This window comes from Sebastes fasciatus, chromosome 9 (assembly GCF_043250625.1).
Source record: "Sebastes fasciatus isolate fSebFas1 chromosome 9, fSebFas1.pri, whole genome shotgun sequence".
NCBI lineage: Eukaryota > Metazoa > Chordata > Actinopteri > Perciformes > Sebastidae > Sebastes > Sebastes fasciatus.
In genome coordinates, this window is record NC_133803.1 from 32,920,297 (window position 1) to 32,947,118 (window position 26,822).

At 41.7% G+C, this 26,822-nt stretch overlaps 1 protein-coding gene across 9 annotated transcripts in view; it reads left to right on the forward strand.

The window, feature by feature from the left end:
• itsn1 (intersectin 1 (SH3 domain protein)) overlaps positions 1-23,240 on the forward strand; it is a 51,598-nt gene extending 28,358 nt beyond the window's left edge. For 3 of the 9 annotated variants that reach the window (XM_074647335.1, XM_074647331.1, XM_074647336.1), the window contains 29 exons: positions 297-433; positions 521-834; positions 1,806-1,966; positions 2,227-2,241; positions 4,055-4,296; positions 4,471-4,645; positions 4,848-4,934; positions 6,027-6,175; positions 6,449-6,528; positions 6,616-6,800; positions 6,910-6,954; positions 7,149-7,283; positions 7,576-7,699; positions 7,971-8,165; positions 16,529-16,650; positions 16,967-17,073; positions 17,305-17,406; positions 17,871-17,952; positions 18,145-18,243; positions 18,334-18,417; positions 18,574-18,657; positions 18,901-19,032; positions 19,220-19,300; positions 19,756-19,877; positions 20,093-20,175; positions 21,013-21,096; positions 21,625-21,689; positions 22,168-22,276; positions 22,388-22,684. In XM_074647335.1, coding sequence (XP_074503436.1) covers positions 297-433; positions 521-834; positions 1,806-1,966; positions 2,227-2,241; positions 4,055-4,296; positions 4,471-4,645; positions 4,848-4,934; positions 6,027-6,175; positions 6,449-6,528; positions 6,616-6,800; positions 6,910-6,954; positions 7,149-7,283; positions 7,576-7,699; positions 7,971-8,165; positions 16,529-16,650; positions 16,967-17,073; positions 17,305-17,406; positions 17,871-17,952; positions 18,145-18,243; positions 18,334-18,417; positions 18,574-18,657; positions 18,901-19,032; positions 19,220-19,300; positions 19,756-19,877; positions 20,093-20,175; positions 21,013-21,096; positions 21,625-21,689; positions 22,168-22,276; positions 22,388-22,536 — 3,549 coding nt within the window. In that variant the 3' untranslated portion in view covers positions 22,537-22,684. Of the gene's footprint in view, positions 1-296; positions 434-520; positions 835-1,805; positions 1,967-2,226; positions 2,242-4,054; positions 4,297-4,470; positions 4,646-4,847; positions 4,935-6,026; positions 6,176-6,448; positions 6,529-6,615; positions 6,801-6,909; positions 6,956-7,148; positions 7,284-7,575; positions 7,700-7,970; positions 8,166-10,031; positions 10,212-16,528; positions 16,651-16,966; positions 17,074-17,304; positions 17,407-17,870; positions 17,953-18,144; positions 18,244-18,333; positions 18,418-18,573; positions 18,658-18,900; positions 19,033-19,219; positions 19,301-19,755; positions 19,878-20,092; positions 20,176-21,012; positions 21,097-21,624; positions 21,690-22,167; positions 22,277-22,387 lie in introns of those variants that run through there. The other 6 variants (XM_074647339.1, XM_074647332.1, XM_074647340.1 and 3 more) reach the window with 4 other exon arrangements.
• Positions 23,241-26,822: the final 3,582 nt, after the last annotated feature.

Below are 26,822 nucleotides of genomic sequence, written 5' to 3' on the forward strand. Positions count from 1 at the left end.
TTTAAGCAGCAGCTAGAAGTCCTCGTTCAACTTCAAAATCAGCGAGCTGCTCGTCAGCCTCGTCTTAAAATAATTAACATTCAATTAATCGCCGTGGTTACCAGCAGGGACAGTTTCAGGGGCTGAGCTTGCCTTGATCACCTGACTAATACGTACTGCTGCTGCTGCTGTTGTTTGTTGTTGTTGTTGTTTGTTGTAGTTGTTTGTTGTCGATGGTAACCCGTAGCAACCAGCCCTCTCTGACCCCACCTCCTCCTCACTTGCTGTTCCTTCCTGTATCCCATGGTGCCTTGCAGGAGCTGAGGGAGATCCACAGCCGGCAGCAGAGGCAGAAACAGAGGGAGCTGGATGGAGACACACACTCACTGACATACATACACCCTCACATACACACCCCGGTGGAGAGGAGGTCCGTCGAGCTGTCGGACAGCAGGTGAGATGAGGTCGCATTAAACCATGACACGTTCTGTACGTACTTTACGGTATGAAAGATCAACCGTCTCCCTCTCATCATCATCAGGTTGTCATCGGACGAGGCCGTGTCCTGGAGGGATGAAGCAGCGAGCTCCGCCCCCAGCGCTCCGAGCCCGCCCTCCATCTCTGCACCCCACGCCTGGCTGAACAGAGTGACTCAGGAAGAGGAGGAGAGGAAGAGGAGAGGGATGGAGGTGGAGGTGGAGGAGGATGAGGAGGATGAGGAGGGACAGAAGGGAGGAGCAGGAGGATCAGTAGGATCAGTAGAAGAGAAGGAGGACGAGGGGAGAGGCAAGAAGGACATGCAGGAGAAACTGACCAAGCTGTTCAGCCAGCCGGGTGACCCCTGGGCCTCAACAGGTGTGTTATGGCTGTTAGACTGAATGAAACAGAGCAACATGAGATCCCTAAAGCAGGGACTGGTGTGTGTGGTGGTAACCTGTGTTTAAAGTGGCATCTTCACTTAATTCCAGAGTTTCTAGCAGCAAAGGAAGAAACAAACTCCAGCACACTTTCCTCGAGATTTACTGAACTAAATTCAGAATTTCTGAATAAAAACGTGGTAACCTCTCAGGAACAAGCAGCATTTTATCTATGAGGTTTTGGACACAACTCCAAAGCCTGTCAGATCCTTCAGGCCCAGACACACCAAGCCGACATCAAAGAACTAGCGGCGATGAAGGCCGACTGTTGCGTCGCCTCACGTCGCCTTTGTCTTGGCCGACAAGTTGCACTCGAACACACCGCAAAGACTACAGCCGACGGCCAGTTAGCACGACGGCCAGTGAGCTGCGTGAGAGGAAATTACATTTATTGTCAATGTTGGTGCGCGGCAGGCGTGCTCAAATGCAGGAGAGATGCCATCGCGATTCGCAAGCGTTCCCAAGCGCCTATTTTCCAGGCTGCAATGGCTGTGCTCCGAGATAAAAATACTTCAGCTTTTGGAACGCCACAACGCATTTCATGTGACGACAACATCCGGTTGAAAGGTGACTTACTAATGGAGCAGTAAAGCTACTGTGAGGGATTTACAGTGCTGGAAATGAAATTTGTTTAGTTTAGTCAGTGCGGCTTTTACTGCTAAATTACCGCAACTTCATCACCGTCATCGCAGCACGCAGGTTTTGGGTGCTTAGTAACAGCAGGCGCGACAGTAGTGCAACCTCACAAGCACCTTGGATAAAAGGATGAAAGCAGCACGGCTGGCGTTTTTAGATGCAACATGTGAACGGCCCCTTATAGTTTGACCAGCAACAGACAGTAATGGTGGATTCTAGTCTGTGTTTATTATATTCATACATTATCCCTTATGTATCTCTGTGTATTTACAGGGGAGAAGGGTCCAGTTCCCAGTCTGTTTGACCAGAAGACTCCGGTCTGCAGCTTCGACCAGACTCAGCACCCAGTGAAGGTGGTCTACTACAGGGCTCTATATCCATTTGATGCTCGCAGCCACGATGAGATCAGCATCGCTCCGGGGGATGTGATCATGGTACGTAGTCTGCACACAAACTCAGTGTCTTAGTGCATCCGTCAGCCGTCACCTTGCTACAAAAACACGGGAGCACACGAGGGTTTAGACTAGTGAGTCAAGTGAGAGTCTGCAGTTAAAATGAGTTGGGACATAAAGCACATAAACACAAGGACTTAAATATACGTGTTGAGTGACTCTACGCTCTCTGACGTGTGTCTGTGAGGTCTGTGTGTGTGAGTATTAACTGTTTCCTCTCTCCTCATCTGTGCAAACTGAAGGTGAAGGGGGAATGGGTAAGTTGTTAGCCCCCGCGCAGTGTTGTCGTGCCTCCACCAATCACAAGCTGGCTTTCATTTGCTGTCATTTGGTTCATCTCATGTCATCACCGTGTTCATTCATTTGGCAGTTGATGAATGTCTTTGGCTTTTATTTATTTATGTTTTTTAACCAAATAATTCTAATCAGATCTGTAAATGTTGTTATGCTTGATTTGTTTTCACATGTGAATGTGAAAAGTTGTGAATGTGCTTCACTGTGAGTGTAAAGCTTTACAGTCGGACCTCTCTGAATAAATAAATGCTGCTTCACTTTAGGCTACTTTGTGAAAAAATACGTCACATCAATACATACATAACAATACAATACATAAATACTTTACATCAATAAACTTCCACATGAATTAGATAACACATTGGATGTAAACCTGCTGAAAAAAAACATTCACAACATGTTTTTATCTAACAAAATATTCTGCTTCAATCCATATTTGTTGGCGTTTAGCCTTTCAAAAACAACATTTTCACTGAGGTAAAGAAAAAAGAAACAAAGGTAGGCATGCACCTGTATTAACACGGCGGTCTAGCAGCAATCTAAAGCCCCTTTCCCACCAGTTTTACAACAAAACACTATGGACAACAACATGGTGGACTTAAAGAACTGAAAATAACGTTAATATATTGTTGAGTTGTAGTGAAGGAGACTGTATAGTATAAGAAGTGGACATAGTCACCGTGAAATCACCTATTGGTTTGTGGACTGCCGTTTTGAAGCCTTGAGTTCAGCATTTTTGCCATTGTTATCTTGGTTTTTGGCTGTCACCATCTTTGTTTTTGTCCGTCATCATCTTGGTTTTTCGGCCGTCGCCATCTTGGGTTTTGGAACCAGAAGTGACACAAGAGGGTGGAGCTAAGTACAACCGAACGCTGAATAAGACATTTTTAGGCAACCAAAATTAACTTTGATGAAGTGAAAACACACTGAAAGGGTTAAAGTTGTAAGACGAAAACACGGACAACTCCCAGACCGGACAACGCCGTGGTAGCGACCTGTCAATCACAGGGTAGCCCCGCCCTAAAGCATCCCCTGCTTTATGGTCTATCTGACTCTAAATGGGACCATCATTTACTAAATGAACATCATGCTGTATTGAAGAAGACTTGAAACTAGAGATTGAGACCATAAACTCATGTTTACAATGTTTACTGAGGTAATAAATCAAGAGAGGAGTAGGCTCATTTTCTCATAGACTTCTATACAACCAGACAATTTCAAGGTACATCAGTATTGGCTTCACTTTTCAGATCCAGAGGTTGCCCACTGGGACAGCGGCACGTTATTTATAGAAGTAGAATGATTGAGTTAGACAGGTGAATAGAAAAGGTCATTATAAGAGTCTGGTTGTTGTGATAAAAACAAGAACCAGAACACAACATTAAGAAGTTGATATGTTATTTGTCTCGCTCGATTATCTACTAATTTGGTAAATCGGATTCCTGGAATTCAACTCAGAACAGCTGCTGCTGACGATGGTTACACCACCGATCTGTTCTACCATGAATCTGAACACTAGGGCTGTCCCCGTCCCAAGACATTCTAAGTCGACTCACACTCATGATTTTGTCGACTCATCATTGATTTAATTGACGACCAATCGAAAATCTTAGTCGACTAAGACTGAAACGACTGATTAGTCGACTAATCGACTAAGAGGGGGCAGTCCTACTGAACACACACAAACACACACACACACATCTCTATTGATTAGCGTCCCCGTGTGCGCTAGCATGCTTCTACTTTTATCCAAATCCCGCCTCTCTGCTCTCATAGGTGGATGAATCCCAGACGGGTGAACCCGGTTGGCTGGGAGGAGAGCTCAGGGGCCGCACCGGTTGGTTTCCAGCCAATTATGCTGAACGGATACCCGACAGCGAAGCACCAATCAACCTGCGTGCAACAGCCTCGGCCACGCCCCCCACAGCCCAGCAGCCGATGTCCACGCCTCCCCCAGCGCCCGCACACGCCTCCTCCACGTCCTCCGCCAACAGTAACTGGGCCGACTTTAGCACCACGTAAGTCCTGCCTGTGTCAATGCTATCAGAGACGGGCTCAGACTGGCTTCACTGGTCCATCTAAGGACAGAATATTAGACACTACTTGATATTTAAAGGGATAGTTCGGGTGTTTTGAAGTGGGGTAGTATGAGGTACTTCTCTATGTACTAATATGTGGGTGTATATGTCCAGTTGGCCCTCCAACACAGCCAATCAATCAGACAGCGAGGGATGGGACGCATGGCCGACCTCTACGACCAGTCAGAATCCTTCGCTCAGTGTTCCCTCGGCGCAGCTACGACAACGCTCCGCCTTCACACCTGCTACCATGACGACGGGCTCCTCGCCTTCTCCTGTGCTGGGGCAGGTAGGAACAGAACCAAACTTTGTGTCCTGGACCTAAATTGGATAAATGTTTTTTCAAACTGGGCCCCCAAATTGGATTCAAAATAAAATCCTCTTCCTCGCTGACAACCTTGTTCTTCATAGGATGAATCAGTTGCTGCTCTGTTTGTACGTGAACATCTGAGCTGATTGGTGCCATTGACTGTTATTCTCTTGTTTGTCAGGGGGAGAAGGTGGAGGGTCTTCAGGCTCAGGCTCTGTATCCCTGGAGAGCGAAGAAGGACAACCACCTCAACTTCAACAAAAATGAGGTCTGCATCTCCCTCCTGTTTTAATTTGTGTTTTTGTTTTTATTCTGTTGCATGTGTGTGTTTTCATTGTAATCTCATGTGCTACCTGGGATCATTTATCTAACTGAATAGAACTAAACTAATAGAAAAGCTGTACCGAATAGTTGGAGGGTTCATTCATAACGTTGACATTCAAATTCTAAATCAACATTCAAATGTTGCGCTTCTTTCTTTTTTTTGCACGTCTATTCATTGTGTTTAAATACAGTATTTCTGCACAGTTGCAGATAAAGATTAGGCTACAATTATATTATTAGTATTATACTATTTGTATAATTAGATTCCGGTATTGGCTGTGTAGGATTGTTTCAGACTCGTGTGATCCAAATATTTCCAATAACTCTAGAGCGATGTAAAGTCCAAAAGTAAAAATGTATTGAAATAAAGATATATGTAATCATTTCCAAAATTCACAACATGTTTTTATCTAATGAAACATTCTGATTTAATCCGTTTTTGTCGGAGTTTAGCCTTTCAAAAACAACATTTTCAATGAGGGAGTCACACACCGGTATTAACATGGCAGCAATCTAACAACACCGTAAATTATTATGTATATAACCACAATAACACATCTATTTAATTTAACTAATATTTTTTTAATATGCTATGCTCCAAAATTATGGAATACCCTATTAAAAGGTATAAGAGCTGCGGTCTCTGTGAACATTTTGAAACGACAGCTGAAAACCTATTTATTTTATTTGGCTTATAATTAAATTCATTCTATTTATTTATTTACTAATTCTCTCATTTTTATTATTCTTAATGGTCTCTGTTTTTAATTTCACTTATATATTTTAGCGTCTTCTATCCTCATATCGTGTCATTTTATTGTCTGTCTGCTCTTGTTTGAATGTGTTGCATTTTAATTTTAATTATTAAAACACTTTGAGCTATAAATAAAGTTATTATTATTTTATTTTCTCCGGGTGATGATGTCTTAGAATATGACGACAGACATTCAAAGCTTCATCGAAAACTTCAATAGAATGTAAAAGAAAAAAGACATTCGGTCCAGCCTTAATACTAATAGTGTTGTTGTTGATGCAGATAATAACGGTGTTGGAGCAGCAGGACATGTGGTGGTTAGGTGAACTGCAGACCGGACAGAGAGGCTGGTTCCCCAAAAGTTACGTCAAGCTCATCTCCGCCACCATGACGCCGCCGCCGGGTGCCGCACCACGCAACAAAATCCCCAGGTGGGTTGAAAGGTTGCATCAAGCCAGAGCGACTGCTGACAAAACTTAACAACACTGGATCATGTTACTCCTACTTTAGCCTCGCTAAACAGTTAGAGCTTCACCTCCTGCTACATCTCACATCATTTAATCCTTTTAGTGGGAGAGATTTAGAGATTCTTATATTAGTGGAACAGTGGTTGATAAATACGTTCGACTCTTTTTTTTAAAAAAAAAAGCTGCAAAAAATATATTTTATCTACAGTTTAAAGACTTCTTCTTCATCTCCTCTAGTGAGTCTGGAGTATCAGAAAGCCCGCCCAATGGAAAACGACCGTCCCCTTCCCCAACAAAACCCTCAGAGACCGGAGAAGGTATCACACACAAACATGTAGATATATATTTTTTTGGAAAAGTCAGGTGAAAGCTGTATTTATCATTGAATCCACGTGTGTCTACAGGCATGTGTACAGAGTACGTGGCCATGTACACCTACGAGAGCAGCGAGCAGGGGGACCTGAGTTTCCAGCAAGGAGATATCGTCATGGTGACCAGGAAAGAAGGGGATTGGTGGACGGGCATGGTCGGAGGCAAGACGGGAGTCTTTCCTTCAAATTACGTCAAACCACGAGACTCGGCGTCAGAGGTGAGATCTCCCTCAGAACATAAGAGGCAAACCAGAACTGAGGGTTTATCTTTATGTTACACAACAAGGGGAATATTTGTAATGATTGTTATTTCAACTTTGTCTCTAGTGTTTGGGACCAGCAGGGAAGACGGGCAGTCTGGGAAAGAAACCAGGTGAGCTTCACTTACTCTGTAAAGTTGCTGCTGTAGCCTTCTCTGCACTTTCTATCTTTTTTCGTAGATAATACCGACTTGATTCTAAGCAAAGCTAAGGTTAGCCAGCAAGCTCTAAATTAGCTAAGCAGCAAAATACTGTTTTGAGTGGATATGCGTAGACTAACTATGTCTTCTTCTTCTTCTTCTTGCTGTCTGTCGATCAGAGATCGCTCAGGTGATCGCCCCCTACAACGCTACAGGAGCAGAGCAGCTGACGTTGGCTCCAGGACAGCTCATCCTCATCAGAAAAAAGAACCCGGGGGGCTGGTGGGAGGGTGAGCTCCAGGTACATGAACACACACTCTAATATACGCAGAGAAATGTTCAACATGTTGAGCTTGCATGAAAAGAGATCTACCTAAAGTCCATGAGGCCAGTAACCTTGTGCCTGTCACCTAATCCAGTTTAATTACACTAAACATCAGTTCTAAACATTATTTAAATTAATCGTTAGTAGCATTTCTTTGTCGCTATATTTACCTCTATATTGTCTGTCATATTTATTTTGTGAATTATGAGGCTGTTTGCGTAGTGTGAGTACTCTGAGTCTCACGAGTTCTGTGTTCTGATCGGTCCAGGCCCGGGGGAAGAAGCGCCAGATCGGCTGGTTTCCGGCCAACTATGTGAAGCTGCTCAGTCCGAGCACCAGCAAGACGACGCCCACAGATCCCAACCCTCCGAAACTAACTCCGGCCAGCACAGGTACACAAATAGATTCACGTACAATACCTTTTAAAATCCTGTAGCGACCTCCACAATACGCTTTAAATGAATTACAGGGTTCCTACGCAGTATTGTGGAATATGATTTTAGTCATTTCCAGGTCTGGATACGTGTTTCCAGACTATTGCCCCCATCCTGTTCTCTAAAATATAAAAGAAAAAGGAAATAATTTCATAATAAAACAGGAAATAGTCTCTGTAACTGTCACGTGACGCCTTAAAGACCTCTCCGTCTGTCTGTGGTCCTGAAGCGGTGTGTCAGGTGATCGGCATGTACGACTACGTGGCGCAGAACGACGACGAGCTGGCCTTCCTGAAGGGTCAGGTGATCATGGTGCTCAACAAGGACGACTGTGATTGGTGGAAGGGAGAGCTCAACGGGAGGGAGGGGCTGTTTCCTAGCAACTACGTCAAACTCACCACGGATACGGACCCGAGCACGCAGTGTGAGTACACGCAAACACACACACACGCACACATAACCTCACATGAACCACACACACAACATACTAAAATACTCAACAGGAATACAAAGTAACACACACACACACACCCCAGAGCCAGGTGTGGAGATGCTGTCCCTCTCTCAGTGTTTTTTACCCTGGATTGGTTTGACCTTTTGACCTTTCACCTTGACACTCCTTTGGGCCTCTTTGATTACCTCCCGAGTCATGCAACACCTCTGGGTGGTGTTTGTGTGTGTTTGTATGGTGTGTATGTGCATGTGTGTGTGTGTGTTTCCCCCCCTCCTGCATGTGTCCCTTCAGCATGATCCACCATAGACCTAGAGTTTCTAGAGCTCAGCGCTTTCACTAGTGGAATTGTGGGTATTTTCACCACTTCTGAGGCGAAATGTGTCTTTTGTACAATAATAAAAAATGTAAAAAATATTCTTATAAGATTCTAATGCAGACATATTAGGACACATGAGCACCTGATGAACATTTCAGGGTTCAAATCAACACAGACCGTTAGAAGTTGAAAGCTGCGAGGGGTCTTAGACCTTTGACACTTTCCAACACCTGCATTAAAGATGACTAGCAGATTTTATGATGATCGGAAAGCCGCTCATTAATTTATGACCAACTCTGTTGCATTTGTAGCGCCCTCTAGAGGTCGATTTGAAGGAGACTTTCAGGGTATGTTTCAGGTACTCTTGAGGACATATCCTGCAAGTTTTGTGATGATTGTTGAGCCACGTCCTTTTAAAGTTCATCAAAATGCAATGAAATATCAACAAGCTTTTTGATGAGCTGAGTCCAATAATGATCCACAGAGAATTTGGTATAAATCGGAGTCACGGTTTAGGAGATGTCTAAAATGTGTTTTTCAAAAAAATTGAAAAAGGCTGACTGTGGTAGTCCAAGAGGCTTTTTGTAGAGTGAACAGAGAAGGATTTCTGTAGCAAGTTTTGTCTAAATCGGACTCACAGCGTAGGAGTTATGACTTTTCGAAGTTCAAAATTTTGACCTTTAATTGTAGCGCTCCGTCAGCAGCATTTGCGGAAAACTTCCAATCATTGGTGAAAATGTCGTGTTTCTACGATGCATCATCTCATGGAAACTAAAAAATCTACCCCCAAAATCGTTATCACGTATGCGACGTTTACAGTTTGCCCATTAAACATTCTTTAGTTAGTAAACACTCGTGCTGTCCTCGAACAAAGAAATTTGTACTCGTAACTAATTCGTAACTTTGAAACTGAGTTTCTCCACAAAGAATCACAGAAAAGCTTCCCTTTAAATCTGGTGTTTATCAGAGATGAGCTCATAAGTTTCTTAGAAATAAGTCATTCAGCATGAAAGGACACCGGTTAATAAACTTGTGACGACACCGGTGTTACAGACCTGCTACTCTGAGCTGAGACTCCGTACGGAGCAGACACTTTCACTTTCAGTTTGTATAGCATTCGTAGTCCGACTGTATTGATAACACGGCGCTGATGATGGGTTTATTTCTGTAAAAAAAAAGCAAAACGACGGGTGGGTACGTAATGTAATCGGTGTGTGCCCGACCACCGTGTAACACCCACCGCCGTGGCAAGCCTAAATCTTATTTGACTAAGACCGAAACGACTGATTAGTCGACTAAGAGGGAGCAACCCTAGCGAACGAAACACCTGTCTGCAGATAGAAGCTCTGTCACGCTGCTCGCTGCTCTAGATCCTCTATTTCTATGCTAGCTTAGCGCACACCTCCACACTCTCTGTCTTGCTGCACGCTCCACCCACCTAGCGCCCGATTGGTCGTTGTTGTTGTTGTTGTTTTGTTTAGTTGTTTTTGTTGATGTTGTTGTTGTCGTCCTCTCTCTAGGATCATATCATTACCCAGAACCCCCCTCTCCTCAAAGCCCTCAAAGAGACCCACTAGGCCACGCCCACTAGGCCACTCAACCAATGGGACAGCAGCAAGAGGTCACATGACCCGGAAATGGCGACTCTCCACCAATAGAAGCCAGAGACAGACAGACAGACTGTAACGTTAAAAAAAAAACGCCCAGTGGTGGCGAGAAACTCTGTCTAAGCATGGCTCTGACTGGACCTGGCCAAACTCTGTTTATCTAAACCGCCCTGGAGATCAATAGTCAGGACTCCTCTCTTTCTTCTTCTCTCCTTCCTCTTCTTCCTCTCCTTCTTCTTCTCTTCCTGTTTGAGCAGTCAGGAGGTGTTTAGATAAGGAGAGAGGAGAGGAGATGAGACTATTGAGCTCCTTCCTCCCAGATTGGACTGATGAACACGTTTCTGACTGGATCTCAACACACTCACATTAACATTAACATATATATCTATCTATATAACTATCTCCATCACACAGCCCTGTGGTAGCGTGGTTCAGTGGATAGTGGGTCATTTTGTGGCTTTATGGGAGATTCTGTCATTTAGAATCAGCTCATCCCGCTCCCTCCTGTTTTCTATTTTTATTTTAACCCCTCGCTCCGAACGGTTCAGCAGCTTCATTCACCCGTCAGTCACAAAGCGCTGGCTCCACCCCCCGACCCCTCACTAACCCCCCTCCCTTCCCACAGCTTCACAGAAAGACCCACTATCTGCTGGAGGACCAGTCTCAGTCATAGGCCCTGTTCACACCTGGTCTTAACATGCGTCCTGGGAAATCGGATCACAAGTAAACAGCTCTAAATACGTCTGTTCACATCTGGTATTAGAATACGTCTCCACATGAGTGACCACGTGTGATCCGATCTCACTTCCCCGCTCGATATGCAAATAAACACGTAGTAAACACACGGCTAATACAGCAGACGTCGTGTCCCCGGGGACTTCTGTTCTTTGCCAGGTAACAGCGAGGTTCAGAGCTTCAGAGCTTCAGAGAGTCGGGAATGAGAGCGAGCGGGTTGATGTCAGCTAGACTTGCCGCGGTGGTCGAACACACACTGATTACATTACGTATCCACCGCCCTCACCGTCGTTTAACTTTTTTTACAGAAATAAAGCCCATTAAGTCCATTTTGGCGTGTCAGCGCTGTGTTATCAATACACATAGTCGGATGACGGAAACTACAAACGGAAAGTGAAAGTGACGGCTTCGTATGGAGTGGCGCAGAGTAGCAGGAGTCAGAGTTGACAGACAAGACGATGGCGAAGGATTTGGTGTCGAAGCGGAAACCAAAAGCGCCTATTTGCAAAATATTTGAGATTCAAACCCAATGCTGTAAAGGAACCATAACGTTAATGAGGTAATGACGGAGCGGTCACAGCCGGTGTGCGCGGTCGAGTGGAAACCTGCAGCCCAGCAACGAAAGCTGGACCAGAGAGGCCAGACACACCGCCTCCCGACGGTAAAGATCAAAGTAAGCGCTCTACGGATATTGAGCATCATCTTTTCTTGTAAAATGTCCGGTGTAATCGGTAACACCGGTGTTAAACTTCCTCACTGTCACATCCCTAGTAAACACACGGCTAAAGCAGCAGACGTTGTAGCATAATATTACATGAATGTCAGTAGTAATATCCGTCATATTCATGAATTTGGATACATTTTACTAACATAAAAATAAAAGGTTATTGTCTACCGCGTGCTGCCGACACCGACGCGTTTGCCAGGCAACAGCGGGATATAGAACCGGAACAAAAACAGCGACACATCTCCGACAATAATATAATAATGCACTTTGCGTGCGTAGTCTGATGGTCTGTAGATTATGTAGCCTGTAGATGAGATATATTTTAATAAAATACAGTTGTACCATCAGGATGCAGTAGAGCACAGAAGCCGTTTCCATGCTGCGAGGCGTCTGCTGGTCTGTTCACACGAGGAGCGCAGTGAGGCCAACGGGATGTCAGTAGAGTAGGCGGTCCTTAATGTGGCCCAGGACACATTCACTGCTAAAAGAATGAGGTCATATGTGACCCAGACCACCTCTGACTGTGGTCTGAAAGATCGGATCTCAATGCGTCTTGAGTGCGTTCACCCCTGTACTCAGAGCTGTCTACTTGTGATACGATCACCCAGGACGCCTGCTAACACCCGGTCTGAACAGGACCTTAAAGTCTCCTCTCCTCTCCTCAATGCCAAAGACTCCTCTTCCCTCCTTCTTCTTCTTGTTCCCACTCTAAAAGGAGATGGAGAGGAAATGAGGCAGTATTGAGACGTGTCCCAAAGCAGCTGAGTTTCAGCTCCCTCCTCCTCCTCTTCCTCTCTTCCTCTGCTAGTGAAGGAGGCATAGAAGGGAGCGAGCAGCTGGAATGGGACTCAGCCCGTGTTAGCAGCTCAGGGCTGTAAATGGAACGCCATGCTATAACTGCTTAGCATACTAGCTAACCAAATGACACACAATATGGTACAGAGAGTTTTTGCACTCACACACACAGTGATAACGTTTTTATCTGTTGTAGTTTAACATTCTGAATATGTATTAACTTTAACTGATCCGTTCAATGTTCTGTTGTTGTTGTTATTGTTTACATGTTTGTTGTTTTGTCTGTTGCTATGGTGATGAGATGCTGTCACACTGTCGAGGGCGAGCAGACCAGGATCACACAGATTTGTTACTAGACATGTAGGGGTGGAACGATCTGTGATTTAACAAATGAATCATTCCAGTTAAAGGAATCTTTTTGTCATTTTGGGGAAATACTCTTAGTGTGTTTTTATGATGAGAGAAACTCAATACCACTCTCATGTCTGTCTGTTAAGTATGACGCTACAGCCAGGCGGTGATTAGCTTAGCTTAGCATACAAGAGGAGGCACTAGCGTGGCTCAAAATACGCCTAACGCTGAATTCACACCAGAGCAGCAGCCAAGTGCAGTCTGCGACCAGCTGCCATGTAATGTCAAAAACTACATCTTAAATGACATTTGAACACATCATGATAACGTTAGAATTTAACTTCCTCCAATACTCATTTTTACTGAACAGAGCCTGAAAGCACCATAATGTGTGTTAGCTGTTAGCAGCCGGAAAGCAGAAACTCAGTCCTGCACGGAGCTAACGGCCAACGTTAACTAGCTGTCGTCCTGCCGATTTCAACACGGATTTGTTGTTTACAATGCAGCATCTATGAAACGCTGCGGCGGCCGTTTCCGAGCTCAGCGACATGCGGCTCTTTGATTCTGCGGCAAAGTGCAGCCAAATAAAAGTTGAACGTTTAGCAGCAAAGTGCAGCCAGAGAGGACCTGCATCCAATCAGTAAACACATTCTGTGACTCGGGTGACATGTTGACCTGTTACAAAGAACTTCTTCCTGCCTGATAGACATGAACACGCCTCCCGCCTCCCGGCTGCAGAAAAATGTATTTATTGCGGCGAGGCGCAGTTCGCCGCTGCTGCCTGGTGTGAATTCGGCGTAAAATACCTTTTAAAGCATTTAACTCCCGTAATAATACAGCTTTTTACATTTCTGTTTGTGAACAAATGGAACAAAAATCCAACGTGTTAATTAACTTGTGAGCTTTAGAGGTGTTTCTTTGTGTATTTTTAATCAGAATGATATTTATTGTCATTATACTATACAGATGTGGATGTTAACGACAGATGTTTAAAGACAAATCTTTGTTTCTTACAATGTGGAGCTCTGGAAAGAGACTGTTTTTAAGCTAAGCTAATGGACTTTATCGAGAGCGATCGTCTCATCTCACACAAGAAAGCAAATATTTCCTTAAAATGACAAACTAGTCCTTTATTAAATAAGTAGCTCAGCTGTTTTTAGTTGTGGCTCAACTTCACAAACTAGTGATATTTTTCTTTTGTTTTAAAGTAATTTGAGCTTTACCTCCGTGAATTCTCCACACTGTGATGCACCTTTTCAGCTCGTTGTCACCAGACTCCATGCAAAAAAAGGCTGATTTTAAGTAAGCTTCCTCCCCCCGCACTGCAAAACCTACTGTATAAAAACAATCATTTCACCCCTACGAGGTATTAAGGAAGGGACAAACCTGTGAGATGTTACACTAAAAAAAAATATGACTTTTCATCATAACTCTGTTTTTATAGCCTCCAACCAAGTAGATCTTTACAGCGCTGCTCTGAGCCCTTAAAACATCACGTCATCATATCACTGATTAACCGGTCTGTGTTGAGCGACAGTAACGACCTCACTCTCAAATAATATATAAACTGTACATTACCTGTTGCCATGGCGACGCACCCCCGCCCGCCGGTGCATCGTCTGCATTTCCCCACAGCAACAGACCGGTGTTATAGTGGTTGCCATATCACATTATGTATTGTTTGTTGTTTTATTGTTTATCCAGATGACAGTATTGTGATTTTAATGTTTACCCTCAGAATGATTATCAAACAACTTTTTATACAACGAGCAATAGAGGAGTTGTTATTGTTATTATTATTATTATTATTAACCTGCTTGGATCCCGTCGGCTCCTCGGTGTGTGTCAGTATTGGAGGTGAAGGTTTCTGATTGGAGTCGAAGACCGTCGGTTTTGTTAAACCAAAACTGAGGCTGGAGGCCCAGATTTGGGACGAGCAGGTTTTGGTAACCGACGGTCGAGACTTCTTTAATGTCAGAGAGTATTTTAGTTTAGAACAAAGAGCCACGTAGACCAGAGCCACGCTGCCTGATAATAACCTCTGATGATAACACCTGTTACTACACGCTAACGCTCCCGCCTGCAGCCGTTTACGTCCCTATTTAATCACTTTGGGGTCTCGGGGCGCTGCAGGTGGAAGCTTAGAAACCTGGATTTTTGAACAGTCTTTTACCATTTTTACCAGAACACACTCTCCGCTCTGAAGCACGGCTCTGGTCTAGTCTGGTCTGTTTTAAAAGAATAAATAAATAAATAAAAGTATGATCTATAGTTAATCTAATGAATGGTAACGGTTGATGCTTCATTATACATAGTGATGAATGGACGAATGGATTAACAGCCAAATGTAACCCGACTGCACTCGGTGTCAGTGAAAGAATGAGTGAGTGCGAGTGAGTAAAGCATGAATGATCAGATGGTTAAACAGGGAGAGGAGTGAACAGGATACTTGAATGAGTGAATGAATGAGTGAAATGTACAGAATGTTAGCGTAGCGTTGATAGTAAAAAAATGTCCTGAGGTTTTATTGGTGGAGATTTTGATGAAGCGGTGAATCTGACTGGTCCTGATGATTAAATGCTCTGAGACAGACTGCAGTCGACTGGCCTCGTTACTCACACACACGCACACACACACACACACACGCACATACAAGGTATCTGTGTTAAACCTACATTGTGGATGCTTCCTGTTAAAGTAGCATTTGTAAATAAAGCATTGAATTTTACCATTATGGCAAAGAACATATTATCGCCAAGAAGTGAAAGTCAATCCTTCGTTCCGTTGCAACGTCAGCGCCCAGCAGCAGTGTTACGCTTCCGCCATTTTGGACTGAAAGACCTGCACAATATGAGGAGAATCTGCGATGTGCAATATCATTGTTCAACATTGCGATGATGATATGACTTGCGATAAATAAACAAATAATGAAGTGTGCATATTAGCTATACATATATTTATATTATAAATATAACTAGGCTAAATGTTGTTCCTAGAGCAGCAACGGTAATGTTTACAAAAGCAATGTCACTATATGAACTCATCAGTATCTCACTGGAAACAATCTAACATGTTAATAAAATAAATCATTTTCCTGACATGAAAATACTGAGTGAAGCTTAGAAAGACTGAAGAACACAGACATCAGTCAGTATCAGTCCTACTGCAGTCTGTAGCCCCGGAGCCCGTTCAATACCGGGTTTCAGTAACCATCCCTAAATATAATGATTTTCTTATTCATCGCGTTTCAGACGGCCTTTTGCGATGTTGTTTATCGTGCATGTTCATATCGCGATGACGATGAAAATACAATTTATCAGCCCTACCGGACGCCAGTAAAACGTCCGCCTACAAAGAGCCGTACAAAAGTAAAACTAAATTATTTCTATTCTATTGTCATATTCTACTGAAATGACCTGTGTTGAATAATAATCTATTATAAATATAATAAGTGTTTTCAGTCCAAAATGGCGGCAGTGGCTGTTGTCAAAAAAACACCAGAGTTTCAACTCTTTGCTTACGGGCCTTTACAAATACTTTTTATAATCTCCTAACATATATTTGTACATCTTCATTGTACATTAAAGAAAGAGTGTGTCACATTTTCACAGAAATACACATTTAATCACATTTTCACTGATCAAACACTCCTCCAGAGCGTTCCACTGTTAGTCCCTCTGCCTGTTTGTTGATCTCAGGTATGTATTTTGTTGGTAATGTATTAATACAGGTATAATAATAATAGGTGTCTTTCCATGTGTCAGGATGTTTGATTGACAGCTGTATGTTTGTATTATTTCAGGGTGCGCTGACCTCCACCTGCTGGACATGCTGAGTCCAATAGAGAGGAAGAGGCAGGGATACATCCACGAGCTCATCGTCACCGAGGAGAACTACGTCAACGACCTGCAGCTCGTCACAGAGGTAAACACTCACGTACACTGTGGATAACTTATATACCTTGAATATCTGTGGCCACACGTCATAAAGGTTTTTATTAGTATAGATGTCAGCTGAGAGGATGCTTAAGTGTTTCCTAAATGGTCAAAGTGAAGATTATTGGAGTGTCTCTCTATTGCCATCTAGTGTTTGGTCTTAATAGTGAACCAGGAACAGTGTTTTGTGGAGCTCAACATTGTATATAATGGGGTTTGGATCAGAGTTAACTATAGGCTACGCCTGTGATTGGATTAATGATGGTGGAATTTGTAGTAACTTCTCTGCATGTGTGTGTGTTCAGATCTTCCACAAACCTCTGCTGGAGTGCGAGCTGCTGACGGAGAAGGAGGTGGCCATGATCTTCGTCAACTGGAAGGAGCTCATCATGTGCAACATCAAGCTGCTCAAGTAAAGAGAAATACACCAAACACATAATACATACCAGTATTACACTCTCATGCTCAACACAGGCAAACAGTAGATGTGGTTTTCCATGAAGACATTTGCATCTGATAAAACAGCGTAAACCGTCGTTTAAATTTATATAAAAGTCATTGAGGTTTGGCTCTGGCGTGTATCTGGTGTCTTTAGAAACCTTTTCTGTTTCTCATCATCCCCCCTCCCTCTCTCTCCCTGCAGGGCTCTGAGAGTGAGGAAGAAGATGTCGGGCGATCGGATGCCGGTGAAGATGATTGGCGACATCCTGACCAATCAGCTGCCTCACATGCAGCCGTACATCAGGTTCTGACTGCCGTCTGTTAATCACATCTTCAGGGACTCAGTTGTCTTTAAACAGCCCAAGTTTTAAAGGGGACAAATCAAGAAAAACTCACTTCTTCAGTGCTTGTCCATGTACATTTGTGAAATCAGAAAACATGTGACTCAACAATCCAATCAGATCTGGCTCCCCTTCCTATGTCACATGAAGGCTCATTAGAATATACCGCTAGCCAATCAGAGCAGACTTGGCTTCTTAAAGAGACAGGCACTAAAATGGAGCATTTCAGACGGAGGATGAAGACAGGGATATTCAGACAGATAGGATGAGGAAAATAGTGTGTTTTTTGAACATTAAAGCATGTAAACATGTTCTAGTAGAAACCCAAAATACAAGTACGCACCTGGAAATGAGCACAATGTTTCCCCTTTAATGTAAGTGTGTAAATATTGTTTTCTAATTCTGTGATCATTGTTTTTGTGTTCAGGTTTTGTTCGTGTCAGCTGAACGGAGCCACGCTGATTCAACAGAAAACGGACGACAACCCCGAGATCAAGGACTTCCTGAAGGTACTAAACCCCCCCCCCCCCTATAATCTGATTATAACACATCCAATAATCAAACATTCAGCATTATTAACCTTCTAGACATTAAGAACAGGGTCAGCCCCAGTCCAGCATTTTGTAGATATCATTTATCTCTAACACTGTCTCTCTGTCTCTGTTTCTTTCTCTGTCTCTGTCTCCGTCTCTGTCTGTCAGAGGTTGGCGATGGATCCCAGGTGTAAGGGGATGCCTCTGTCCAGCTTCCTGCTCAAACCCATGCAGAGAGTCACCCGCTACCCGCTCATCATCAAGAACGTACGTATGAATGCATGATGAACACGCCTCACCTGGATCACATCCAGAGGGACGAGTTAACACTTTATAATCTGATGTTATTGATTATAGATCTTAGAAAACACTCCAGAGACTCATCCAGACAACAGCCACCTGAAAGCTGCTCTGGAGAAAGCTGAGGAGCTGTGCTCACAGGTGAACACACACACACACACACACACACACACACACACACACACACACACACACACACAATCTTTAAAAAGATAAATTAGAATTTTATTTATCTCATAGGAAATGTGTATTCTTATTTGTATTGGTTTTAAAGATACTGTGTTTTTGTGTGTTCAGGTGAATGAGGGCGTCCGGGAGAAGGAGAACTCAGATCGTCTTGAGTGGATTCAGGCTCACGTCCAGTGTGAAGGCCTGTCTGAGGTAAAACACACACAAACACACACACGCACACACACAACCAGTAAGCAGCTACACACTGACAACGTAGATGTCAACTCCATGTCTCTGGTTGTCGGTGCAGCTCAATGATAAACAAACAAATAAAAAAAGACAAAAAAATCAACTTGAAGATGTCACTTTGGACTCATTATTTATCATCATGTTTGACATTTTATGGGCTAAACTATGATTAAAATAACCACCTTGTCCGTCTCCGTCCTTCAGCAACTGGTGTTTAACTCGGTCACCAACTGTCTGGGTCCCAGGAAGTTCCTCCACAGCGGGAAGCTGTTTAAAGCCAAGAGCAGCAAGGAGCTCTACGGCTTCCTGTTCAACGACTTCCTGCTGCTGACTCAGGTGATTTATACTCCTACCGCGCCTCATCTCACTTTACTCCACAACATTTATGTGACAGCCTGTTACTTTTCAGTATACCGTATACTTTACTTTACTGAAGTAAAGAATCAGAATACTTCTTCCACCTCTGGTGACTGAATGTGTTTCACTGAGTTCCTGTTTCCGTCCTCTTCGTCCCGTCTCTCAGGTGACCAAACCTCTGGGCTTCTCAGGCTGCGACAAAGTCTTCTCCTCCAAAACACACCTGCAGTACCGCATGTACAAGACGGTACGACTACACACATCATACACACACACACACACACACACACACACACACTGCTGTTTACACAGCAGGTCTTTAACTCCTGAAGTAAATGTGTTCATTTTAGGAACATAAACAGGGGTGAGATGTATTTAACTGTTAATATCCCGTTTAAAACAGTGTTATTACATAATAAAAAACATAATTTGTATCATCCTTTATGTTTTAGTAAACATATTAAATGCTGCTGGACAGTAAAATGATCTTTTATTTGTCATAATTTGCATGTATTGTTTCAAAATACTCAGTCTGTTGTGTTAAAATGCTGAAACTTTGTAAACCTGCAGATATTTTTACTGTATTTGAAGTGAATTAGAGTTTATTTAGAAAAGATGTACCGACAGTGAACGTATCTACAGTTCATGACTCCCACTAACATCACTAATAACTAATAACAGAGCTGTTCTGGTCTCTTTCAGCCGATCTTTCTAAATGAAGTGTTAGTGAAGCTGCCAACAGACCCGTCAGGAGACGAACCGCTGTTCCACATCTCTCACATAGACAGAGTCTACACGCTCAGAGCGGAGAGCATCAATGAAAGGTAATATATATATATATATAAACACATGGATAGACACGTACGTCTTATTTCTTAGTTTTGGCCCATCATTCCTAATATTTGTGATGATATTTTACTGCTGAGGTCTTTAAATGAGCTGATCAACTACTTTAAAAAGCATGTTTTTGTGTGTTTATGTGTGTTTGTGTTTGTGTGTTTCTGTTTGTGTGTTAATGTGTGTTTGTGTGTTTGTGCAGGACGGCGTGGGTTCAGAAAATTAAAGCAGCTTCAGAACTCTTCATTGAGACGGAGAAGAAGAAGAGAGAGAAGGCGTATCTAGGTATCTCTCTTTTGCTTTCCTCCATCCTGAATGTTTAGTTAAAAAACATTTTTACTCGTTTAGCAGCTGGCTAGTTAGCTTTCTAATTCCACCATGCTTTCATGCTCCAGTTACAGAACATAAGAGCACCACGAGACCTGCTGGGTTTGGTCTAAGTTACTTTAACTTTTAGCTGGACTTTACTGTTTTAAAATTATGATTCATGATAGTTGTTACCATAGACGTATATACATATAGTTGTCAAACTTTTTGCAGAAATTTTTCAAACTTTTATTCTGACATCTTTCTTCCACTTTTTTTTCTGACTTTTTTTGGGACATTTTTCAGACTTTTCTTCTGCCTTTCTTACTATTAAATTAATCACCAACTATTTTGATAATCAATTAACTGGTTTGAGTAATTTTTTTACAAAAAAAAGAAAGTCTAAATACTTTGATTCCAGCTTCTTAAATGTGAATATTGACACTGATCGACATTTTTCACCATTTCCTGACATTTAATAGATCAAACAACTAATCGATAAATCAACAATGAAAATAATCGTTAGTTGCAGCCCTAGCTGGGATATGTGTGAGCTAGTGATTAGTATAAGCGATTCCCTGGCTAATTGAAAGGGTAACGGTTTCTCTTCACTAAAACTCCTCTCTCCTGTGGAGGCCGACACCGAAACAGAAATAGGCCTTAAGGGCAATGAGTGTCACCTGTCATGACCTTAGGAATGTGCACATGTTTGTATTTTTCCAACACACTCCACAGTCTGAACTCTGTAGTCAAACATATTTTCCATGATGACTCTTTAATGTCTGTGTGTCTCTTTGTGTCTCTTTGTGTCCTCAGTGCGTTCTCAGAGAGCTACAGGTATCGGTAGACTGATGGTCAACATCGTGGAGGGAATAGAGCTCAAACCCTGTCGCTCCCACGGTACGTAACGTTACACATTTTGAAAAATAGAAAAGGTTTTATTATGTATGGTCACTATCTTTACAAAAAGAAAAACAGTTTTAAAGAATAAAATTATTTCCTGCTAAACCATTTTTTATATGCGCTGTTAGCGTCTCTCTTTAAAACCCTTTACCTTAACTGTTTTTGGCCAGCGAGGCCCAGTCATTATAATGTTGAATGCTAAGAATGCTACATTTATCATCAATATAAATACAGTATGTTTTCACCCATAGTGTCAAATAGATTCTGTTGAGGAAATAAAAAGAGTCTGACTGCTAAAGTCCAAGGTGTTAAATCCTCATTCTATTACTGTAAATTTGGTCCAAGCTGAAATAATAATCAGACATGACCAACCAACAGTTCTTTAAAATGGTTTAGTGTCATAAGTGGTAACTGTTTGTGGTCTACTGGTAATAGAAAAAGAGACGTTATTAATATATTCAAATATTGTTATAAAAAACAATGTAATTATATATAATATAAATTCCTGTTTGCTTGTCTTTTCAGGAAAAAGTAACCCATACTGTGAGGTAACCATGGGTTCACAGTGCCATATCACAAAAACATTACAGGTAGGACTATGTCTACAACATACTTCTGTTTTTGTTTTTTTAAATAATTATTATTGATTAGAGATTAAGAGAAGTTTGCACAGGGTTATTATTATTTCTCTTCCATCAGTTACTCTGTGATCGTCCTTTAGAGACTAATAAGCCAGCATTCTTTGACATTTTTATTATTAAAGTTTTAAGTTACGAAGAGATGGTCTATAGAGAAGAACCTGTTTTGTAATTATAAAGTTAGTTACAAGTTTAAAAAAAGTTAAAAAAATATATACTGATTGACTGTTATATTCTTTAACTAACTTTAAGTTCTGTATTGGTCCAAGTCTGCGTGACAATAATCCATCTATTGGCTGAAAATGTTTTATTATTTAGTAAGAATAAAGATGTACAGTATAAGCTGACTCTCACTAAAGTAGATAAGCCTATTAAATAACTTCACTTTGTGTATCAGATGGTTCATTTTGCTTTATTTCTCTCCCTGTAGGACACATTGAATCCCAAGTGGAACTCCAATTGTCAGTTTTTTATAAAGGACCTGGAGCAGGACGTCCTCTGTGTCACTGTGTTTGAACGAGACCAGTTCTCACCTGACGGTCAGTCATGATATCAAATAATAACAGGTTTTACTTCTATGGTAGAGATTGATGTCTTTATTTTATATTTCCATCACATCCTCTCTCTCTTTAAACTTCCTCCCCCTCCAGACTTCCTGGGCAGGACGGAGATCCGGTTGGCTGAGATAAAGAAGGACCAGGGCTCTAAAGGACCAATCACGAAGCGGTTGCTGCTCCACGAGGTTCCCACAGGAGAGATCGTCGTCAGGCTGGACCTCCAGCTGTTTGAAGAACCGTAAAAAACACCTGGACAGCATCAAACCGGACTGGACCGGACCGAAGAGGGACTAAGAGATGTGGACCAGACAGCTGGGCTGGATTAGACTGGACTGGTCTGGATTCTGTTAGTTTGGTCTGGTTCAGTTACAGCTGTTCATGTTTAAAGAGGGAGGTACATTCAGCCGAGGGAAAATCTGAATATTTAGTAATTTAGGAACATTGCCAATTGGGAAAAGCAGGTAACTTTGGTAATTTGCACCACTATTAAACTACACAATGTAAACTGGGCTCTGCAGTGTTACACCATAGACTGTATATGAAGATGGACGACCTTGATGCACTCCCCGATACTACTGCTCAGACTCCAAATGATGTTAAACTCTCCAGATGGCAGCTCCCATATCCAGATATTTAAACGCGTCGTCCGTCTATATATATACAGTCTATGTGTTACACCAGCTTGTAGCCCCGTTTTGTGTCATAATTGAGTTGTAACACTTGATTATTTTAGTGTATATTGTGCTCAGTTGGTGCATTTTTCTAAAAAAAATCATCAAATGAACTGACATACAGATAATCTAGGCTAGTTGTGTCAATATATAACCATAACAATATACAAATACATTTGTAAAGACATCACAACTAGCCTGTGGAGGATGGGACCTGCCAAAATAAAAATAAATATTAAAAAAATGACTCGCTAAATAAATAAATTATTAGATGTACCAAAAACAATATTAAAAATAAATGTGGGCATTAATTAATTGATAAAATGTGACATAAGTTGATATATCTGTTTTAATTTGCCTCTTTATTTATTTACCTTAGTATTAATTCCCTTATTTATCTACTCTTGTATTTCATTTTCCTTTTTTATATTTATTTTTATTAACTTTTAAATTTATTTATTTGTATTTATTTTAATACATACAACTTAATAATGAATAAATACATTTAAAATAATTAAGAAATAAATGCAAATATAAATAAATAAATTTAAAATTGATAAAAAATAAATAAATAATAGGGGAAATTAAATAGAAGAGTAGGAAAGTAATACAAAGGTAAACAAAATAAAGAAGCAAATTAAAACAAAAATATCAATTTATGTCACATTTTATCAATTAATTGATGCCCACATTTATTTTTAATATTATCTTTCCTACATTTAATGACATATTTGTTTATTTAACGAGTCATTTATTTATATATTTTTTATTTTGGCAGGTTTCGTCCTCCATAAAGAGTTTCGTTGCTACGTTAGATTATTTAAATGGACTGGCATTGGGAAAATCTCAGTCGTCTGATATGCAAAGTATTAGGAGCAATTTTCCCAAACACGGTTTTAACCAGTCAGCACAAAGTAAGAAGTTTTGGGACTGCATAGTACTTTTCTGAGATAAATATTCAACCTCGATCAAATCTCTGAATCCCTTCAAATGTCTTACACACATCTTAACGTCTTACATTTTATTTTACTGGTCTTAAAAATGCAGCTGTTTCTTGAACTGCTGCTTTTCTGGTTGAATGACGGCGTCCTCTCGAGGCCTGTTTCTATTCCAGTCCAGTCCAGTCCACGCCTGTCCTCCTTCAGTCTGGTCCAGTTCAGTTTTTAGTCCAGTCTGGTCCGGTTCAGTCTTCTTGGAGATCAGCCGGGTCTTTCCTGTTCTCTCTTCCTCTGCTTCATCAGACAGTCTCACAGACACTCCAGCGACAATCCCAAACCTCCTTCTTCTTCTTCTTCTTCTTCTTCTTCTTCTTCTTCTTCTTCTTCTTCTTCTTCTTCTTCTTAGTCCCAACAAACCCAAACCCCTGTGTGTGTGTGTGTGTGTGTGTGCGTGTGAGAGAGTGTAAGATATGTATGAGTGTGTCAAGATGGACAGGCTAATTAAAGGTACATTTTTATTATTTTATTTTTTACGTCAAGTCTTACAACTCTCTCAGAGTCTTAAGTTAAACTCCTCAGGCGTTCAGCTGTGTGAGGTACTGTAAATACATCTGAAGGGACATTCACATTTCACTGAACACTTTGCCACGTTATCTCAGAAAAGGCTAAATGTGTACAGGTTTTAATGAGAAATGTTAACGATGCTAATCAGCTGAAAATATAGGAGAGATTTTACCCCGATGTATGACAAGTGTTCAGCGTAAATAAATATCACGATGTCCCTTTCACATGTATAATAATGCTGATAATAATGGAACAGGGAACCGGTGTGACAGCTGCTGTAAGTTGAGGTACTGTAAAGAAGAATGTCTTCATGTTTTGTTATTTGTGTGATGTTGGTTGGACGCACACAGGGGTCGTAGTTTTAGGTGATTTATGTCGCTAACCTCTGTTGTTATGTTGCTGCTGTGTGGAGCTGTCACAGTGGCGTCGCTATGCAGGGGAGGATCAAAACCCTGAAGGAACCAGAGGGCCCAGAGCTGGATAGATAGATAGGGGCCCTCGGACACGCTGTAGGTACGACGGACATGCATTTTATAGGAGCAGCCTTTTAGACCGTTTCCACACATTAACCCTGACTAAAAAAGATAATGTTACTGTGCGTCAGCACTCCCAGCACTTTTAAAACACACTGTCGCTGATGTTAGAGCAGAGCAGGACTCGACTGTTACACAGCGGCCATATTGAATAGTCCAAGAAGGAAAATTGATCATATTTAACATGTAAAATGTCTTTTTTTTTTTAATGGCTCGGTCATTTTCTTTTAAAAAAACTGTAATTATAAGCAAATATTACTGAAGTAGGAGGAAATAGTGCATTAGTTGGGGACTACTTTCAGCGGTTGATTAATCCACATTTGAAGAAGATATGTACACAAACAATACTTGTTAGGAGGATCAATACAATATAGAATATCATCAGCCTAGTTTTTCCTTCAGCACATAAAACGTCAGATTATCTACTCATTTGAGAATAAAAGCTGTAATGGGTGCTTAAAATGATCCTGCTCCAGGCTGGACTGCGTCGGCTTACTGTAGGTCCAAATCATGGAAATGGAATAGGAGTAGAAGGTCATTGAACTGTTTCCGTGGTCATTTGACTAATGCAAAAGAAAAAAAGGCGAATGTTGTTAGTTGTTATGGTGACAACACACGGCGTCAGCGGGGCCGTAAAGTGTGGACGCAGCTCTACGCAGCTTGACAATAATACTAAATGTTCATAGCTGCCGTGTACTTGCGGTTGTGTTAGCTTGATCATGAGAAGGTGCCAAATCAAAGGCTGTAAGTTGTGATGAATCCTGTCGTTAAAAAAAGGAATTCACTGTTTTTAAAGGACAACAAAAATAATGTATCAACATGTATATAACCAATTTAATATCATTCACCTGATTTCCTTATTTAAAATCACACAGACTCAGGAGTTACTTTGACGGCAGCGTTAATTAATCTTTCCCATCACGAGTGTTCAAAATGGCCGCTGCATTAGCCCGTTGGACAGATACGATATAGCGGTAGATATGTTAGTTAGCTCGCTACTTGTCCAGTTAGTAGCTTTAGTTAGTGATTTTAATTCAACGCCACGGTTACTGAATTACTGAAATACCACTGAGACAACCGATAGTTACCTTAGTGACCAGCCACTGTCCAATCAGAAGCCGGTCGCAGCAGCTCGACGGTGGAGGAAGGCGTGAACGAATGTTTGTGTTTCCCCAGACTGAAGCTGATGATGATGAATGATGATCCCTGTCGACCCTCTCCTCCTCTTCCTCCTCTCCACACTGAATCTAATCCAGTTTGAACCCGTTCTTACTGTTCCAGGTTGTGTATAATACTACTGCTATCTGAGAGTTAATATATGAGCGCTGCGGGGCCGATAGAGACAGCCTGCTGTTAATTATCACTGTAGAAGATGATGTACGTTGTTGTCTTTCAATGTTCAGATTAAACTTCAGTTGGACCAAGACTGCAGCCGTCTGTGTTGTTGCTTTCTTTGGTTTGGTTTGATGCTCACACAATACATCAGTGGTGCTGTACCAGAGGGATAATAAAGGATTAAGAGATAAAACAAAACATTTCTTTATCACAAAATTATATTTATTTTGTCTGACTTTTCTCTAATCGTTATTTTCTTGGGAAAATTCTGGACACTTACCCTTGGTCGTGGCTAGAAGGTAAAACGCAAATTGCGAAACTCTTTGCAATTTGCAGATTTCCAATCTAGACACGACCCTTACCCTTTTGGAAGTCTTAAAATTCATCAAATTAAACAATTTGAGAAGGAAAAAACATTCTCTGGTTGAACCCAAAACAAAATATTCAACTTGTCTTATGCTTTTCATTGTTTTGCTTTGCTTGGTAG